At 41.4% G+C, this 21,622-nt stretch overlaps 1 protein-coding gene across 12 annotated transcripts in view; it reads right to left on the minus strand.

The window, feature by feature from the left end:
- AKAP13 (A-kinase anchoring protein 13) overlaps positions 1-21,622 on the minus strand; it is a 206,436-nt gene that overhangs the window by 129,368 nt on the left and 55,446 nt on the right. For all 12 annotated transcript variants that reach the window (XM_083870764.1, XM_083870765.1, XM_083870767.1 and 9 more), the window contains 2 exons: positions 18,568-18,612; positions 1,757-1,904 (listed from right to left, as the gene is read on the minus strand). In XM_083870764.1, the coding sequence (XP_083726890.1) occupies positions 1,757-1,904; positions 18,568-18,600 (181 nt within the window). In that variant the 5' untranslated portion in view covers positions 18,601-18,612. The remainder of the gene's footprint in view (positions 1-1,756; positions 1,905-18,567; positions 18,613-21,622) is intronic.

A 21,622-nucleotide genomic window follows, 5' to 3' on the forward strand; every position in this document is an offset into this window, starting at 1 on the left:
GCTTTGCCTTTCTCCAACAACCTCTTCACCACTGTAATATTTTTTTTTCTCAGACAGTCTCACCAATATGAGGTATGAGCACAGATGAGGTGTTGCCCACATGGCTACTTTACATCTGAGATGTCACCTCTTCCTTGCACCACAGCCCCTGGACAGTGCAGGAATGAGATTACTTTTCTGAAAGGTGCCTTAAAACTCTGTCTGAAACAAGCTGTCTTTTGGAACAGCACCCATCCCAGCCTCGTTTCACACACCACAACACCATGACTATACTGGTTAAAAAAAAACCAAACATTATTGCTAAAAGAACAATTGAGAGAAATTCCCTCTTTTCCTTTTGAATCATGAACAGCGTCAGATTTCCCACTAACAGCAACAAAAGGAGCTGCAGGGAGCCCTCCCCAGTGACTCAGTTGTATCTGGGGCTGGCAGTGCCCAGAGCATCACTCTGGTACCACCTGGCAGCCACCACCCGTGGCCACGTCCACCAGTGCTGCAAGAAAAGGACAACAGTGATGGGAAAGCATCATTCCTGCCCGGAAATCCCATCCAGCACGCTGGTTCCCACATGGGCTGAAGGGAACACTGAAGCTTTTCAGTTCCTTTCTTGGCACAGCAGCCACAGCCCCGAGGGAGCGGTGAAGTCATTGCAAGCAGGGCTGGCAGAGCCCCACGCCCACCACACAAAAGCAGGGAAGGAGTCACCCCCTCTTTGCTCTTCTGGGAGAAAATAAGCATTAATCTAATTGATTGCACGGGGCTCCAGTCATCAGTAGCCATAAAAAGACTTGTCTTTCCAAGCCAACTGAACAACAGGAACAGCACAAAAAGAGGAGGAAATGAAAAAAAAAAAAAAAAAAAACTGAGTGCCCAACTTTTAGCCACTCATTCCCAAGAGAAAAAAAAACTCTGAATTTTACTCCATGTGCATCTCTCACAAAACAATACTTAGGAGGTAGGTGAAAAGACAAACCCAAGAAAAAACACTTGATGGCCGGAGTTACACGGTGTGTAGTGAAAATGTCAGGCGTTTTTCTCACACTGGCAGCAATGTGCTGCATAGCAACAAGTCAGAATGAAAGGTTAATGGTGAGGACTGCAGCCTGGAACACGCTCATTCCCACGGTCCTGAAGTCACCAGAGGGAAATGCTGATTTGTTTTGGTTTGGTTTGTTTTGTTGGTGGCACAAAGGATAAAAAGGTTGGGGGCTTTCATGTGGAAACCCACCTCATCTGAACCAGCCATGGAGAGATGGCACTGAGCAGCACAGCACCTGTACTGCAAGAGCTCCAGAAATGCTGTGAAAGCTCTGAGCTGAACAAGATTTAGGGGAAGAGGGTGTATTTCACCTGGAAGACAGCAATGAACCTCATCGAGTCAAGCATATTGTAAGTGTAGTAAGACTTGCTGTCCACCATTTGGGCAATAGCATCTTTAACGTCACAAATGCATCTTCCACCATCTTTCCTGCATTTAAAAGCTTTTTACTATGTGTATATCACTGTGAGCTTTCTACAATATCATCTCACAGTTACATATTAAATAATTGTAATCTCAAAGTCATATAATTCTAGTGATTCAAGAAAGAGGTTTTTAAAAGGCAAAAGGAGTCATCCAAACCACATGTTCCACTCCTTGTGACTGTGTAAATGAGGAAAAAGACAACCAAGGAAACAGCATTACATTCCAGTCCACTTGTAGTGACTAAATTTCACAGACTGATACACTGATATGCAAAGAAAGGCAATTGTTTACCAGGAGAAATTGTCTCCAGACTCCCAGGATTAATCTTTCTCGTGCTTGTGCAGTGTTGGACAGTTGATCCAGTGAAGACCAAATAAAAAACTACATCATCTTCAACTTTATCTTCCTCACTCAGCTGCACTGTAATAACAGAGTCACCCTAGGAAAAAAAACAAGAAACAAGGTTAGATTTACACGACCAAGAACTGTATCATCTAAAATAAAGCTACTCTTCCTACAAGATTCACATTCTCCATTCATAGACTCCTTTCACAAGACTCAGGTATGCAAGGCAACCTTAGCATCAAAGCCAGCCAACATTTAGGAAATATGCTGAATGTAGCTCTAGGAAGAGACATGTAGAAATCTCCAGGGTATATTCAAAATGACAGCCTAATACAGTGAAATCAAACCAAATATGACAAAGACATGCACACCCCACACAGGGTTTTTCCTACACACACACATATATACAGACATATATAGAGAGACATAATCCATCATATAATCAAAGGTAAAACACCAGAAATTAGATACTGGTCTAAAATTCTCTCTACCTTCAGAAATTTGAAAAAACACCTTAATTCTTCCTTGAGTGCTCACATTTCTCCTGTCCAAGCCAGCACTGCAACCACAGATCCAACTTGATCACTAAACACATCTCCTCTCATCCACAATCCATAAATACACAAAGGAACCGAAGTTTCATATTCACTGAGATTATTTTTTCCCACCTTCTGTACAAAGAAACAGTAACTGTGATGGTACAGACAGTGGTAGCTCTTCTCACTCATCTACAAGCTCATGCCTTGGTGAAAAGCTCTGTGTGTTAGCAAATACAGCAGCTCTTCAAGCCTTGAGGAAAAAACCTCTCATGATCTGTTGGTTAAACTCTCTTGCCTAGTATTATGGAGGGTTTACTTCAGTACCTCAGCATATTTTATCATTTAGCTCATCACTGCTCTCAGGGAAAATTATATTTAAAAAAGGTGCACACGGTTATCACAGTTAACCCAGCAAAGAGTACAGTAAATACACCTGAAATTCCTATGTCTGCACAGAAAGGAACAGGGGCAATATGAATCAATCTCAGTATTCCATGGGGAAGGGAAAGCAAGGAAAGAGGATGGTTTCCAGTCACTGAAAAACTAAGTGAGGCATTTTCATTTGATGAAAAAATCCTAAGACTCATTTAGGCAGGAGAAGACAAGACCTCCAAGATCATCAGGTCCAACTATTAACCCAGCACAGTCAAGCCATCACTAACTAAACCATGTCCCCAAGTGCCACATCTACTACACAACTTTTAAATGCCTCTGGGGTCTCCCCATACTTTGCTTATTAGCCTGAAAAAATTATATAAACTATGAGACACTGAGAACAAGAGTCTGTGATGTGACCTTCTGTCCCTTTTCTGTCGAGATCAGAACCAGGTGGATGCCCCAGTTTTGCTCTGCAGCTGTGGCTGCCAGCCCTCTGCCACCACCCCACCGAGCATGTGGTCACAGCTGCAAATCTGGAAAAGATTTTATTATTATTGTTGTTATTGCAGATTATGTAATTCTGATTTGCATATTCAAGAGAATACACATGTCATTTCCTCTAAAACCTCCCCCTTAAGATCAGTGAGTTCACCTCTTCTCTTTGTCAAATACAACTATTGTAGAAAATTCCCAGACTCCCAGGCCCTCCCGTACATCCGTCCCGCGTTAGCATCGCTTCCCACGCTCTGCCTCACGTCTCCCTCTTCTCTCCCTCAGCTCCTTTTACTCTTCCTCCTCCAAGTTTATGTCCAGTTCTGCCCTGATCCAGCCCATCTGGCACCTCTAGCCAGGGGCAGGATTGTACCTTGTTTTATACAAACAAGATTTTCCGGGGCAAGTACATGGCCAGACGCTGGTCTTAAAATCAAATATGTGGGTCAGTGCTGTAACATAGGAAAGAAAACCATAAATTAAAAAAAAAACCACAAAACAACCTAATGGAGCAGTGAGCATATTTTGCATTTTCAGAGGTTGTAGAGTTACAAATGTAAATTTTAGGAAGGTCTCACACGATAATATCAGACCAGACTTCCAGCTGGGGAGGAAGGAACCATGTAGCAAAAGTCTATCTTGTATAGAGTCAGTGTTAAAATAAAAACAGGTGCAAAAAGAAATAAATCAAGCTTTAAATTCAAGCATGACCAGTTCACATGCTGAGTTGAAAACTAAATATTCCATTTCAAGCAAATGGATCCAGATTTGAGCTGATGTTCAAAAAAAACAAAAGCTTGAGTTTTAACCTACAAACCCTTTGTGCTTTTTTTTTTTTTATATCTGTCTTTGTTCAAACCGTTTCTCCCTTAAGGCATGAACATACAAAGTACTTAAACAGATTTGAAATGCAGGTGACACTTCAGAACAGTCACCAACAGCACTGAGTGTTTAACGTGGTATCTGTTAAAAGAGATTTTCCTTTTATTTAACTCAGAAATCAAGTACAGCTAGCCTAATTTTTGTGAAATCAAAGCAATTTGATGCAAGAGTTTTTGTGAGAAAACACCTGTCTATCCATGCAAACTACTCACATTCTAGGAAAAGCAATTTAATTTGCATCAATATTGCAAATGACAATTTGTATATTTAGTTACTTACAGAAAACGTAGTAAATACATGTAAGAAACCTCAACACCAGACGTTCCACATAACCTGAAATCCAAGCTGGAACTTAAACCTATAGCCAAACTTTAGATACCTGACCTAATTTTGAAGGTGGAAGGTGGTCAGACGAGTGACCTCCAGCAGATCCTTCCAACCAACTTGTTCCACTCCTTAGATTTTAATTCATTTCATTTCAGTTACTGTTTAAGTCTAGAGAGAGTACAAATTATCATCAGCTAGTATCAATTTAAAAGGTTCTTCAGCAGTGTATAAGCAGCACTTGATGGTGGGAAGGTCTCCACCACCCTGCTCCCACCTCTTCTGGAGGATCCTTCAGAAAAGACTGTGGAACACTGAGCATCTTTGTTTATTGGATGTTTTTACTTTAATTTTTAAGTTGTCTCCAAATATCTTTGGTAAGACTGATAATGTGCCACTTGATTGCTGTGTGGTTCAGTTTACTTACAGGTGTCACCTGAGCTAACTCAGTCACTGTGCCTGGTACAGGTCACTGTGCTGATGTGATCTCAGATCTCAGAAGCAAAAGACACTCCTTCAACACACCTCTCTACCTCCCAGTTACTGACAATTTCATTGTTCACTGCCAATTTTAATTTGATTTTTAAGTTATTCAAACAATGTATTTATTTGGAAAGGAAATAACGCACAGAACAAATCCCTCTCTTTCCAAGATTTTTGGAGTCAAAGAAAATCAGTTACAAATGCAGCCAAATTCCTCCAACCCACATAGAAGACTTTCAAACAGCCCTATTGCATTCAGCCTCCAAAAACATTTTAATTGAAGTATGTTTACCTTTATTCATTTAATATTGTCCAAGAAATGTCATCTGTTCAGTATCACTGCCACACAAGGTGGTTATTATAACCCTTCTTTCATCCCAAATGGCTAGAAATGGGAGGCCAGCCTGCCAATATCCCTTTGGTGAAAGTACAGACAGATCAAAGCCATTCTCTGGAATGCTCCAACAAATAAGAATAATTTAATTTCAAAACTAGTTTGGATCGACTAATATTTACTTGGCTTAAAGCCCATTGGAAATGAAAACATTCCATCTTGGTCCATTCATGAAAGAGGCCACCCTGTCCCTTGTTTGGATCTGAAAAATCCCTGGTCTCAGATGTAACGGGATGTAAAGAAGGTGGATGGGGCTCTTCGCTCAATTCCCTTTTCCAAACCAAAGGGAGAAAGCAGGTCTGCCTCCCCATGGGACAGGTGCACTGGAAAAGCCAAGCCTGACCTTGAGCTTTAAACTAGAAAACAACAACAGAAAGGGATTTTAGAGTGGCCCATCTCTGAAGTTTTGGCTTAGTTAAGGCAGCAGAAATACAATTATCTCTAAAAAGGCCCAAATGTTGTCACCAGAACTAAACCTCAAAACCACCTAGACAAGGAACCTGTTGGTCAGTATAATTTGCTGGCATTAGCACAAATCCACCTTTTTAGATAGTAGTTTTTCCAGCACTGCAGTTAAATGCATGTGGATTGTGTGTAGACAAAGCACAAACAACTCCAAGTAAGCCTCTTAAAATTGACTATTTACCTTCAAAGGTGTTGTTGGTTTTTTTTGTGGGTTTTTTTTTTTTTTTTTTTTTTTTTTTAATAGATGACATCAGCAATATTTGGAAGTGGTAATTAAATGAACAAAATCTTTAAGCTCAAAAGAATTAAGACCAGTTACGTTATCACCTCAAAAAATACTATCGGCCTTCCAAAAATAAATAACTGTTGTAAGCATATAAAGACATCTTTCTTTTCCGCTTCAGGCTCTGGAAATCTGTCTGGTTTGAGGGAATTGGTCATCATTTGGGACCATGAAAACAGCCCTGCCAATTGCAGACTTCCAGGCTTCAAGATGAAAACCATGAGTTTAGTTGGCAGTGGGGAAGTTCCCCAAGGGATATCAGCTCTACCAGAAACAGGTACCCTTGTCAACAATTAACTGAAAAAGGAAAAAAAATATTCTTTCATTTCTGAAAACAAACAAGAGAAAAAAAAATAATAAAGGGAAGCTGTATTTTTGTAGCTGAAAGATTTGACTTCTAAACTGGATTTTCCCCCCATGGTTCATACTGGGAATTTTAAAGAACATTACTTAAGCCACTAACCACCCACTCTGACCTCCACACACAGAATCTTAAAATACTTATGAAAATTAAGTGTGCATTAGATGGCAATACTGCAGCACTCAAGTGTTACTTTAACATTCTGCTTTTAATTAGAAAACACCAACAACCAGTAATAATTAATTTGTTCTACCCAGAAGAGCAAAATGCAAAAATTGCTGCTGACCACTGACAGCAAATGTGGCTGTTTTCTCATGCAGCAAAAACCAAGTGAATGGGAAGTCCATGGGTTAGATGGGTTGGAGATTCACACAAAGGAAATAAAGGTTTTCTCCCAAGGTGTTTCCTTCTAAGAGCTGGGGTGGATTTGGGGATTATGATGCTTTATTAAAGAGGCTGGATTAGATGAGTAAATGTAATCTATCACTGCAACAAGTTCTGTTTTGTTTCCGCTACTCATAACATGAATCAGGCCCTCGTTGAGTCACTGCTTTATTGCATTTCTGCTTCTTCCCCTTTGGGAAGCCCTAAACAGCTCCCCGGAAAGCTTCACTGCGCCCAGTGCAGCACAAAATCACAGCTGTGGTTTCTTCTTCCTCCTCCTCCTTCAGTTCAGGCTCATTGGTACTTTTATTTTTTTCATTTTTACATGGAGTTGGACTTGCTGCTACCTCAGCTACTGCTTGACACAGAGTACCCAGGATCATAGGGCTGTAATTCCAGCACCAGGCAAGTCCTTTCACATCCCTGTGCTTTGGGTTTCCCCATCAATGAAATGGGAAATGTGGTCGAAACACACTGAGTACTTTTCATCCCAATGGTTTTTAAAGGAACAGCTGGCTTTTCAATCACATGGCGTTTTCTTTGGAAAGTGTGCAGCACTGACAATAATTAAGCTAGACAAAGTCAAAGGGAAAGTTGAGACAATTCCACCTCAAACTAAGAACTGCAGAGAAGTCTGAGAGCACTTGGAGCATGGAAAAGGCAACTGCAAGGCACCTTAATAAAATGTAACAAAAATCATCAAATAAGAAAAAACCCAATATAATTGTTTAGATGCTCAGTGATCCATTATCATCTACCTCTGTCAGTACACAACAAGATCAGCAGCTAAACTTTTGCCCCAAAACTGTTCCCATATTTCAGCTGAGTACCCTGGAAGACCCCTCCCATCTAAGGTTACTTTGGGTTGGTGCAAAGTTGTGCTTAAACCCCCGGAGAATGACATCTGGAAAGGACACATGGACATCTCCGTGCAGAACAAAACCACACACAGCCACACAGGCTCCTGACTGCAAAAGGAAATGGGGCTTTGGGCAACTATTTTTAGAGCAACATGACAGTGCTCTCATCTCCTGGAATAACCCTTTTGATTGAGAAAGGCTTAGATCCCAGTTTTTCCAGGTCTGACTAAGTGCTCCAGCCAGTCAGCTGTGACGCAGCACTATCACTGCTGGCTCCAAAAACCACAGGATGCTCATCTTCCATGGCAAGAAAATAACTTACATCCAAGAAACTCTTCCAGGCTGCTATTCCCAGGTTAACAGATGATACAGCTCACGCTTGAGGGGCAGAATCTGGGGATGGATCCTACCTCCAAAACACCCAGCTGAGTCCTCTTCCCTCCTGGCATGGGGCAAATTTGTCAGTGGATCTCAGTGCCTTAGGCTGGAACATCCATCCCCTTTTCCAGATGTGGCCATTTATCCTGCAAGCTCCCAGCACACAGATAGAAAAGGAAGGGACCATGGGAGGAGGTCAGAGATATCTGTTACAGCGAGATAACAGCAAACATTACAGATATCCTCAATTTCACCACTGTGGATTGACTCAGAGGAGCACTTAGTGAGGGGGGAACAAAAAAATCACATCAAACACAGCTCATTCTGCAGAACTCCAGGCCCCAGGAACAAAGGTAGGGCTGTGAAATCTGTCTGAACATGAGCAGCTCTAGAAATCCCTTCTCACCTGGAGATATCCTCCATGATAAAGGCAGTGACCTGGGTCAGGAGCAGGGAGAAAGATGTATGTTGTTGGGGGTGGAGTGTTGCAACCTCCTGCAGATAAAACCTTCAGGGAAAGACTCCAGAAATAAACAGAATGGCAAGCTGCCAAGTGTTGGGGCAGATTGTGTCCTTTTTTGTAGTCAATGACTTCAAACTCCTTGATCTTAAAGCATGAAGCAGAGTTGTTTTCCTAATAATAATTAAAAAAAACCCCACACACAAGAAGACAAGAATGACTCCTGTGGTTTAAATAAAATAAATATTTATTTTAAAAAAAAATCAATCTCTAGACCTAACCTTATTTCCTTTTTACATTAACAGCAGTGCTATTATTTCTACCAGTGAAAGGTTTCAGGTTAACAGCACAGATACTGAGCACCTCTGTGATGAGAAAGCCAGATTTTGCAAAGCACTCTCTCATTCTTTGGGAAATACAATCACAGACCAGTCTGTCTTGCCTGCAGGCCATCAAAAGAGCAGAATGATGGCACACATTTTTCTGCCAGCCCACAGAGCAAATCAAGGTGATACCTTCCGTATTTCATTAACACTGCACTGAGCCAAGGGACCTCTTCCAGTACTAGCCAAAAAGCCACGACTCGAAACACTGACACAGAGACAAAATAACTTTCTTCTCTCCACCACTTTCTTTCCTCAAAGGTGGAAATTTGGTCCAAAAATAAGATTAGCTTAGCATATTGATGGATAAAATGTTGACACAAGTGCAGAGTCAAAAGACCATTTATTCAAGACTCTTTGGGCAAAAAAGAATTTGTGGGAAAACAAGGACATTTATGATAAACATAAATGCCCTGAACTGTTGCCTCCAGGTCTCATGGATCCTTCCTGAGTGCGACCTGTGCTAAAGAACACAGCATGGACACCTTCGACTTGTCTGTCTGCAGAGACAGCATTGTTAGGGCTGATTTATTAACACCACCTCACAGCCACAACCATGGCCCAAGCCAGTCCAGGTGTCTAATCCTGCAGCAGGATTTGTTTGCAAAGAGATAAAAGCTCTGAGGAGAGCAAGGGGTGGATTTCCTACTCTGAACCAGTGAAAGCAGCACAAACTCCTGTGGAAATGGGTATGCTTCAAGAAATCCATTATTAGTGGTCCACATCCTTTGACAGAGCATGTCTCTGTCAGCCTCCAAATCAATCATCTCCAAGATAAGCCTTTATTGAGTGTCAAGCTGCTATTACAACTATTACACACATATTAATCCATGCAGCTCAGAGGAGATCTCTACCGACTGCCAGCAGAGATCCATCAAAGTAACAGGATCTCGTTACTGCTGAAAGAGAGACATGATTTATCTTCATGCAGAAATCTTCCTGACATGCCACTCTGCTGCCCAGAGCCAGGCAGGTTATTAGATCAGGCTGTTAATAGCTTATTTAGCTGTACTGCCTTAGCACGGGGCTGCACGTGCTCTGCAGCACTGGCTCAGAGCATGCAGAGTCCATCAGCTCCGTGCCAGCCTGTGCTGTACACAGCCAGCCCAACAGCCAAGGTCATGTCTAATCATTTTTAGCATGCACAAAAACATGGTAAAATTAAGTGTAAAATTAGCAGCAAAATCAAACTTAAGGAGAAAGACAGAAAGGATAAGAACAGTGCTGTTCACCCTTTTGTACTAAATGTAAACACCCGGGAAAAACTGCAATGGGAACTATTGTTTTGGTGGATTTGGCAGTGTAGTAAAGAAAATAATGATTTAATTTTCATTTATTCAGGCAGTTTAGTGTAAACTCTTCCACCACAAGGCCTGTACAGCTCTGGTACAGAAGAGGAGAAGGAGGTGTGGAGGCACACAAAAGCAGTAACACTTTGGGATTACCCTTTAAATTATGCAAGTCTCCATGTAGTGTCACAATGAACATGAAGACAAGACAAAAAAAGAAAGGGGGAAATTTCTTTCTTGCAGAATGTCCCCTCCAGTACCATCCAGTTTCTACAACAAGTACTGGTCTTACTTTTAGGCTTTTTTTCTGAAATTCTGGAAACTACTTCAATCAGTTCCTAGAAAAAACACATCCAAACTGATGTGAATGTCTTGTCTAGCCTCATCCTAAAGCCTCTTCTGATCTTCATTACACTTACAAGAATCAAACCAGGTAATTTTATAACCACCTGCTTGAGTGATTGATAGTATTTCCTACTAACTGCCCATCTAGAAATAACAACAAAATTGCAGTGCTTAGGAGCACTAGCAGACAGTCTGAATGTGTGCAGTGACTAAGAGAAAGCCAGCTACTCTCTTGGCACCAGGAGGATGGAGAGAGTCACAATTCCTGGAAGATAAAGTACATATGATGACATATTATTAGAAGCAATCTCTTACCACTGGAGTATTTTCACAAATAGCCTTGAGGTGTCTTAAAGAAAACCAAAGGGGAAAAAAATAAATAAGGTTTGAACACTGAGATCTAAATGCAGAAGAGAGCCGAAGGATGGCTTTTTCCTGGTCCTTCAGCCTCCTCTACAGTACAGCAAAACCTTCAGAGAGACAGAGCTCAGTGTGTTCCAGAGCACTCATTTCCTTGCCAGCTGCAAAATATCCTCGCCAGTCTTTAAATTTTTCACAGCTATAGTACTTAGAGCTACTGCAATGACTGAGGCACCTTTTACAGTGACATTTTTGCCATTAGAGCAGAGAAACCATTATAATCATTACCTTACTGATGAATTAACCCTCCACAACCACAAATGCAGACAGATAAAACTTTGGTAATGTTTAAAAGAAACACTTTGAAACATCATTACAAACACATGGAGCCCTGAAAATGTGTCCTGTGACAGAACTGCCACTTGATGGCACTGCACAGCACTGAGCTACACTGATTCACAATTATTTTATTTTCCACTTAAGCACAATATGGAATTGCCTTACTGAGCAAGGCAGAGGACAAGCATTTGCAGGGAGAGCACATCCAACACAGCCTTTGGAAGCAATGGGAAGCACTGCAGGCAGAATGCAGGGGATTTGGGAGGCTGTGTGAAATTTTGGCTTCATGAAATCAACAGCTTCATGAGCACTGCTCTCACATCAGCTTTGCTGTCAGAACTGCCTCTAGCTGAACAAAATGACTGTCAGCACTTTGTTACAGGAAATACAGCAGGGGCATGTATCCTGAGGAATGACATGGGAAATGTGTTTGTTCATTCTAAAGATGACATAAAAATACATCCCACAGTGGAAGAGTAGTTGAAGAATATTTTTGTTCCCTTAAACCCAAATACAGATTTCCATTGCTTATTCCTCCTGACAGGAGAGGAGGCAAAACTGTCAGTGATGCTGGGGATGGGACACCACCTCTTGTGTCTGTCCAGGTACTCCCAGCCCATCAGCTACCACATGAAATAATGAATCCCAATCACAGAGCCCAAGACATGTACATTATTTCACCCAATTTAAATGTAATTCTTAGTGTAATAATACAAGGATTCCTTCTGCAGTATCAGAAAACAGGAGGAAGCAATCTAACAGCTCCTTAAAAGCAGATCATTGTCTCCTGCCTTCCCACCCCTACCAGCTGTACCAGCTCTGGCATCTTCTGCAAGTCATATTAAAGTTCACACGTAATGCTGCAAAGTGGTGAGTTAAGGGCAGAATTTCAGAGAAGTGCTCCAGACTTCAAGCCAGACTGTTTATTGTTTACTAGCACTTTCACACCCACAAAACAGGATCACAAAAGGAAAGTTCAAATAGATAATGAGGGGAGGAGGGCTTTGAACCCATATCCAGCACTTTTCGTTTCAGACAATATGGAAGAAGGGTTGAGAAAAAGCCTCAGAGCTGCAAAGAACCCAGTTTCTCCTGGAGGAAGAAGATGCTGCTGATGGTCTGGCAGCCTCATCCAACTTCTCCAGGCAAAGCTGCCTTCAGTCAACGCACAAAAGTGGCCATTTCACCAACAGCTCTATGCTAACATCACACAGATCTCATGAGCTAGAGAATGTCTCTCTTAAGAGGAGCAAGCCAAGAAATCAGCCTCATAATAACCAGACTGAGCATAAGTCTGCACTGAGCTATGCCAGAGCCCAGAAGCAGCAGGGAGCTTGCCAGGGGATGGTGCTGAGCTCAGGTGGCAGCTGCCAGACACCCATTTCCACAGAAGGGGTGGCCTCTTGCATGATGCAGACTGGAGTTTGGGAAGTAGAGGATGAAAAGAATCTAAATCAAAGATCTGAGTGACAAAAACTTAAAAGATGAGGTCAAGCACAGTTTAGTGAGGAAAGTATTTTGCCTGGAGAATTAAAGCAGAGCCAGACAAGCTGCAATATACTCCTCTCAAAAAAAAAATCAGTTTATTCAGGCGCCCCAGCTCACTTTCTTAAAACCAAGCAGCAGGTTCTTCCACAAGCAATGCAAGCAAATATTTTATTTGTAAAAGGTGCTTGGGGCCTCCATTCATTCACTACTCAAAGACATTCTGAAGGTGGGGCAGAAAAGTAGTTTGTCATTAAGAAGAAATCAAGTACCCAACAAATAAAAGACAAGAGGTTTATCAGATCCTCTCACCACAGAGCTGAACTAAACATCAAGGCTGGCTGTCCTCTTGCCTAAGGACCTTGACAGAAACAAAGACAGGGCTTCTGTATAGTGACTTTTGTGAGAAATTCCCACATCAAAAGCATGTGTGGTATGTTCTACATTTTCTGCTGGACTGACCTCAGATATTCAGGCATCTCAGTGGCCTTTGTCACCATAGATGCCACTAAGCAAACAAATTCTGCTTTAGTAGAAAAGTAACTTAACCATGGCTGCCAATCTCATGACAGCATCCTACTGTAGAACTATAAAGGTATTTCATTTTGTCCTTTTGTCCCCTTGGTAGAGATTTCTGAAGAACATTAATCATACAGCACACAACAGTGCACAAGTGATACCTGAGATGGTTTCAGCCATGGAAAGAAGCCAGATGTGAGGCACACACAGGTACAACATCTCACTGCACTCAGGGAACCACAGCACCTGGGACAGACAGTGCTGCCACAAGCATCAAAACTCTATACTGTGGACTTTTATCTTCAATTCTTTAATATTAACTCAGAAGGGGGGAGGGGGTTAAAACACGAACATCAGAGGATGTTACAATTGTTTTTCTGAAGAATACACAATGCAATTCAGTAGGGCATCATTTTATATGAATATGTAAGCTGGGGGAACATATTACAAGCATTATCCTTTTCTACAATTTTAGATTAAAGCAGGACAAAGTGGGAAATTTACAGCATTTATTACAGTAATTCATTCATTAACAGAAAAGGACCTACTGTACCCAAACCCCAGGTTATATTAAGAGAGGGTCAATGCATTCTTTCTGAGGCTTTTGAAGTTCATACTTCATTAAGCTGCATGACATTTTGCCTTGGAAGTGGGAGCTCTCATCTCTATCAAAAAGTCTCCTTGAGAAACTCTGCAGGTTACACAGCTCCTAAGTGGCAGTTTAGACAAGAGACTCCATCCACAGACCTGATTAAAGACCAAAGTCAATGGCAGCATTTTTATCAATTAAGTGTTTGCCCTCTCTTGCAATCACCAGTTATGACACATTTGGGTTTGTCATTCCAAATAACGTGGGCACACCTTAGACAAACCATGCAGAGGAGGAGTGCTGTGATTTAAAACAAGTTCGTTCCTTTTAATCTAAAAGGAAAAAGGAAAAAAACTTTGCAGCAATACATCATGTTCCTCCAGCTGCTAATCTTTTCCATTTCACACCCACTGATCATTATCACCATGAAAAAACATTCCCGTCTTAAAGGCAGATCTAAGGTTGTAACCTTGGTTGCAATAAAGAGTAGATGAGCTTAATGTTTCCCAATGCATTCCCTGCATGTCACCCCAGTGCTTTTCCAAAACATTCATACCCAAATGTTGCTCTCGGGTCATTTTTCTTAAAAAAAAAAAAAAAAACAAACCCAAACCAACATTGATTTTTTAGAGATGTAGGAGATGCGACTGGGTTACAAAAATGATCAATAATTCTGCAGAGACCTCACAGCCAGAAGAAGCTGAAATCAGAAGCTGTGCACATCACTTTTGAAGGGAGATTTTCAGGACACTCTGCAGCTGAAGACATGACCTTGATCATTCCTTCACATGTGCTCCATATTTACTGAAGTTTGGGTAGAAAAAAGTAAGAAAGTTTGGGCATGGCTTGTGAGCCTTGATCCCTTTTGTAATTAAATCTGCTGAGTAATCTGCTGGACTCCTAATTAATGATAATGTTTCCAAAAAGATCAACACTTCACAATTGCAGAGCACTCTCCCATGGATGTTAGCAACAGTGGAGTTTTATCTGAGTGACTAATGTAAACAATTTCATCTATAAACAGAGAATTAATGAATCAAAACAATAAAAAGGTCACCTAATAATAAACGTCCATTGTTTAGAGCAGTGTTAATCCTTTTTCTTTCATACTCCTAGATGATCTGGATACTCCAATGCAACAGTGACAAGAGCTAGGAAGTACCTTACAATGCTGAGGTTGAAAATTTGACTTTTGGTGGTAGGGAGACACAGCTTCTATAAAAAGACAATGATCACTGAGGTCACTGCAAGCACTTAAAACAAACAGAACTGAAGTTCATGACTTCTCACCTCCCATCCTCCTGTTCCCTGCCAGCAAACAGAACAGCTTGGTCCTTCAGCTTTGAGCCCCTGGGCTCCCTGAGCACAAAGTCCCAGGCAGACCACAAATAAGGTCTGAAATGTTGTCCTTCATCCACTACACTGTGCATGATAAGAATTCCCATATCAACAGGATGGCACCAAAATACAAGAAGGATGTAAGTAAAGTTAGTTTTGGATTTAATCCAGTGTCTGTCCATCAATAAAGATGTTCCCAACTGCAGTCTGGGGCAGATAACCAAAGGACTGCCCGGCCACATGCACCTTTTTTTCGTAGCTGAGTAAATCAATGCATCTTAAGGAAGAGGGTTTGAACGTTTTCATTTCAAATTCACCCCACAATACTGAGCCACAGGCTCTGCTAAGTCCCACCACCCTTTCTAACTGCAATTCCATGCTGACAGTGGTAGGGGTGAGGGAGCTGCTTGCCCTCCAGTCCAGCCCATCTGAGCACCGGCATCGCGCTATCGCACCCGAGCTAAATTGGGGAACACTTCCCTGCCCTATCTCTCCTGGCACCAGCTCCTCAGCCCCATGACCGCACTGCTGGGAGCAGCTCCCTGCTCCAGGGCCAGGGGAGCTCCTTAAACAGCTTGTTAGTGGAGGCAACAACAGCTCTGGGTGACACATTCAATGCTCCTGGGGTCCTGGCTCCTGGGGGACAGGAGCTGTTTGCAGAGCGAAGGCTGAGCAGCTGCCCCAGCCCAAACCTGCAGCAATGGTGAGCTCCAGTTCCTGGCAACCTCAGCAACAGGAGAACAATCAGGCAAGGTTTAAATGAGACACTGAATCACTACACTCATTATTACAGGATGTGTTTTCCACCTTATTTCTTAATCATCACACTTACAAGGGCCAGTGGTCTCGTCATTACAGGCCGTGACCTCTCAGTGGTCACAAGCTCTGCAGAGGCAGGACAGATGATTTTTACAGGAGAGGTAAATAGAAGTTTAAGCAGCCAAAAGAAAATACCAAGAAGGATACAGCAGGTGGTCTTCTCTCCTTTTATACACACTGATTTGAGTAATAAAAGAATCTCTATCCTCTATTGGTGTGTATGTGGAAATATCATCTTTTCCATCACTCAAAAACCTTTGGCACCAAGTACACTGGACATCTCAGGTTCCCAAACCCCTTCTCTTAATTATGAATTATGAAATCTGGGCAACCTGGCAATTATCAGACGGGATAAAATACACTCTAGCTCTCTAATTGGCTTCCAGGAACTGAACTGGAGACATCATTTTTTACTTTCTCTTCCTAAAAGGAGCTCAGTAATGCTGCTGATGAAAACAGCATATCTAATGGATCTTTCAGGATGGAACTCATGGCAGATTTAGTAAAAAAATAAACAAAATTGCATAATCCTTAATCTAAGATATTAGCTTAAAAGGGGCAGAGTCTAAAGGATGTGAAGGTGTGAGAAACAAAAGGGTCAAGTATGAGAGTAACATATTTTCCTGAAAGTAGACAAAGACAGGGAAATCCTCTGTCATGTCAGCATTGCCTGTTATTTCCACTCTTTTACAGAGACGAGATTCCTTATGGAGGAATTAACAGGATACTTGTTCTCAGTAATTTGAAAACAAGATCTAGGAGCCTGTATGTGAAAAATGGAGTTGCCATCACTCTGAAGAAGGAATGTGGTGAGGTTTGTTATTTGCCTCCCAACGTCCAGGCCACAAGACTGCTGTGTCTGTCCTTAGAAAAACAGAAATACCAGGAAGATGCCCTTTTCTTTGTGTTCTGCTGGCACCTAACAACTCTCAGATGAGCTCTCAATTAGCAACACACGGAAACCAAAACTGATCTTAAAAATGTACTAAATGTTTATACTGAGAGCAAACAGAAAGACTAAATCTTGACCTTTCAAATTTTCTTAAGCTACCAAGAAATTTGTTTGTTTTGAAAGGGAGCTGATTTGTGTATACACCTGGCCAGGGGAGGAGGAGAGAAAAGGGAGTCACTGATGTATTAATAATGTAACTTATTTGCATTGCAAAGAAACACTATACCAAGTGCCATATAATCATTATTTTACACCAGGCTACATTTGACCTCAGCACAGTTCTCTATCAGGTAGGGATGAGGACTTCTAAGTGTACCACTTCAGTATTAAAACCCCACACAAAACAGTGGGAAAATAAACTAATTCAGTAGATAAGCCTGAGAAAACAAAGCCTTCAGATTAGCAAAGTCATACACTGCTCAAATGACATATTCTGCATTACACAATTCATGTGTTTCTATTGTAGCAATTTCATCATATATTTGCACTTAAGTCCCATTCTCTCTTAATGTGTCCTAAGTTTAAATGAAGTTTCTTCAAACTCAAGGTCAATTCAGTAGACTTGAGATTTAACAAAATTCAGGCAAAATTTAGTTTCAAAATTCAGGATATGGTGTAGTCCTGGAAAGCCACTCTCACAAAATCAGGTCATACTATGTAGTATTTCAATCTTGCTTCAAGCACAGACTTAGGACAGTAGGTAAGAATAAATTCCAATGCAAACTTCTAGTTGGTAATTAAAGGTAGGCAAAATTTAAAGCCTCCATGGCATTAAAGGTCAGTATGATCCATTATTCACAACAAGCAACACTCTCCAAGATACAGGTCTATCACCAGTCCTGATTGCTGCTCCTTCCTTCCTCTTAAAAGCCACATTTGCAAGCAATTTTCCCTTCAAATTTTCCATCCTCACATCCAGCTCTGCCCTGGCTGGCGAGGTCTGTGGGCAGGACCGTGAGCTGCAGCAGCTCAGCCTGCTCTGAGCATGGCAAGGCAATGTGGGAAGCAAACAGTTACAGACCTGGCTGGCAGCTTTGGCACAGAGTGAACACAGGCTCACACACCCCCGCACATCCAGGTCTAATTTGACAGTCCCCATGTTCCCCAACAAAGCTGCTATTCAGGAGCCAGGGGAAGCTTGTTCCTTATTAACGGAGCCGTGGAGGTTACGAGCTCCGAGAGGCTGACACAAACCATCCCCTGCTGCAGCCCGGCTCTTCGCTGCCTCCAGGTCCTCCCTGCCAGGCTGAAAACCCCAAAGAGAAAAAAATATTCTCACAGTGGGCAAGCCCTGCACGCTGGGATGCCCTGTTTGCCACACCAGCAACTTCTTCTCACCACCTCTCAACACATCAAGTCACACGAGCACAGCCACGCGCTCCAGCACAATTTGGGGAGGAAAAACAAAAGTGGGGGATATTTGAAACAGAGACAGCCTCAAAACCCACCTAAAACAGCCTGCTGGAAACCAGAGGAGCTCTGTCACTTACCTGAGAGCGTCACTGCTGAGCTGAGTTACTAGTTGTAACTGAATTAATACAAATAAACTCCTTAGGGAGCAAAGAGAAAAGAAGCAGCATCTCCAAAAAGCTGATGGGAAGTGTTTTGTGTGAATGGTAGGAGAGGGGGGAAAAAAGTGTTTTAATTGGTACTCACATACAACGGAGCTTGCTGTGGATTAAGTTTCATGACCTCAGAACACTGAAACAAAAAAGAAAAGCAGGTTTAAGCTATTTTTCATAAAATTGTAGGTACTTTTCTGTAAGTTGCTTTAGCAACACATTCCCTTTGTCTAATAAGCACTTTTTCTCTTCCCCTTTATATCCATCTCAGTTCATCCTTGCTCCTAGCAATCCTCCCTTCATATCTGCTTTTTATGACAATTATCAATTCTTAATTGAAATCCTTCCATCAATTCCCCCACTTCCCCACAAAAAATCATTTATGAATATCTGTAGTTCTCTCTGCTGCTCAAGAAATCCCACTATTACCTTGTCCAAGGTAATATGGTGTCCTTTTTGTATCCCTTTCACTGCATTGTTAAAAAAAAAAATCAAAATTACATACAAAACAAATTTTCAAAACTACTCTGAAGAGAAAACTTCCAGAATATACGATGCTCATGATTCTCTATTAGCATTTTTCATAACCAAAATCTACCATTACCTATCTTGCAAAAGCTATTTTAGTGAAGAATCTTTCCTCTTTCAGATTTGTCCTTGGAATTTCTCTATAACCTAGTGAAAGTTTCTTATATTAAGCTTTGAATCAGTTGAACCAGAATTTCTCTCTTGCATTAGTTCCTCCACTGCAGCAGAAAATATTCACTCTAAACAAAAGCTCTAAGTTTTCATTTAATGTGTGTATTAAGAGATCCAGGATCCTAAGATGAAGGAATGCAAAACAATTAAAAATGGAATTTCTGCTGTTACTCATGTCTGCAGAACTGGTAATGCTCTGCAAATACTTCAAGCCCTTTTTAAAATAGATGAAATACCACTCTGCTTTTCACACAAAAAAATGCAGGATCTTGTTCATACTTTGCTCCTTTCCAAACCCCACAGTTTGCCTTTAGTGAGACAGAAATTAAACCACAGCCTAAGTTCTCTTAGCTGATTCCAGCCAGCCTTGCTCCCTCACACGCTCTCTTTATTTTACAACGTGTTTTTGGGCCAGTTGCTTTAAAATACCAGAGCGAGCTGCCAAGCTTGTGCATCAAAACAGCCCCTCTGCAAAACATCCTCTGAGGCAGGCAGTGGATGGATAAGTATTTTGCAAGAGTTTTAAATCCAGTCCAATTCATATCTATTTTCAACCTTCGTACAGCAGGAACACCCCAAAATGGTTGTGCCTGAGAGTTTTCACTGTATTTTCAGCTCTTACAAAAACTTAATCAGGAAAAGAGGGGATTAGTAGCACCAACTGTCTTTTGGGCAGGTGAACTCCAAGAACAGCTCTGCAAACAACCCTCACTCGTGCCCCTGGCAGTCCCTGTGCTACTGAGGGCTCAAAATGAAAAAAAGAAACAAAACCAAAAAATCACAAACCCTGACAATCTTCCTCATGATCTACCTGAGCCTCTCTCTCGTCTGACTGTCCTAAGCATAAAAACATTACCTAGACAAGAGCATTTATTTTATCTTTACAGAAATCAGACCCTACTTGAAAGAAACTCCAAGCTTTCAGCCTCACCTCACATATGGATTTTTAGAATTTCTCATTGCTATAGACTAATTCCCTGTAAATTCAAACTTATGACAGTTTTGGTTGGGGTTTTTTTGGCAAGAGAAATGCACAGTAGCAGCAGTGAAATAAGGTGAGACTGCTGAACACTAGGTCTTGTCAAAAAATCATGGGAATACTTCCTGAATGGAGATTTTTTTTCCCCCCTCTAATCCTACTAGTTGCCCTTACATCAGTGACTTAAAGTGATTCCTTCGTTCATAATGCACATCATTCCAATTTTTCTAAGGATGCAAACTTAGTTTGCAAGGAGCCAGGCAGGTTTGGAAGATTTTATTTAATCTTGTTAGGAAGTTCTTTGGCAAAAACACTGGAGAAAAACTGAGTGACAGATAAGCCTGAATGACTACTCTGCGTCAGCAAAGGACTAAATTCAGGTTTCTAGACAAGTGAATTTCTCCAACCAATGGACAGGCAGGGAGCAGCCTCTGAAAAACTTCAAAAACCTTTAATCCAGTAAGAAGAAGAAAAACAAAAGGCAGATCATACTGGTCATAACCAAGCCAAGATACATAGGGATCCTCATACAGTCAGTAAGTTGGACTACTTGAAGTGTAAAAATGAGGGAAAATTTAAAAACCAAGGAAAAGGAAGCTAAAGAGCCAAACTTTGTTTTCTCCTATTATTAGAGGAGCACATCCTTCCAACCAAAGCCTGCTCTGAGCCCCAGAAAGCTGTTTCTATCTTTTTGAGCAGGAATAACTTGCTGTATCAGATACAGAAGAATGCAGCGAGAGTAACTGGCCCTATGTGAGATCAGGATCTGGATTGCACATGAACTGTCTCCAAAGCCAAAGTAACAAGAACAGGTAAATATAAATCCCACCTCCCTTGCCCAGCTCCCACTCAGCACCCTCACAGATTCTGTTCCAGTGGCAGCTGCCTGTACTTAAAACATTTATGGTATTTCTCACAAATAACTAAATCTTTGGAATTTCAGTGGCTGGGAGGTTTATCACAAGCTCCATATACATCCAGACAATTACACTGCAAGGTTTCTAGAATTATATGAGGTTTCCCACCTTAGGATAACACAGTGAAATCCCTTGCATTTGCAAACTGGAAAGTAGGACATGAAATGAAAATCCAGGTTCAGGCTCTTCAAAGCAACAGTGGTTTTAGATGTCATAAAAATCTGCAGGTGTCAGTAAAATAGAAAGCTACTGGAGTCTTCTCAAAATGGGACAGATACCTTTCTGCTCTGTTAAGCACTGAAGAATTAATACAGTGAGTTTTAGTAATGTCTCTTCTAGAGAACTTCTGTGTTATTTCACACAAAGTTTCATGGATGAGAACAAACGACTGCTCTTCATTTCTCTGGGTATGGTAATATAAGTCAGTGCAAGAAAGGGAAAAAATCATTTATTTGCTTTACTTTGTTTCCCAAAGCCTCATTCAGAATTAGGGTCCCATTGGTTACATGCTGTAAAAATGTCAATGCAAACCAAGTTTCTGCCTTGACGAGTTT

Source organism: Zosterops lateralis (genome assembly GCF_965231275.1).
Source record: "Zosterops lateralis genome assembly, chromosome: 13".
NCBI classification, from domain to species: Eukaryota; Metazoa; Chordata; class Aves; order Passeriformes; family Zosteropidae; genus Zosterops; species Zosterops lateralis.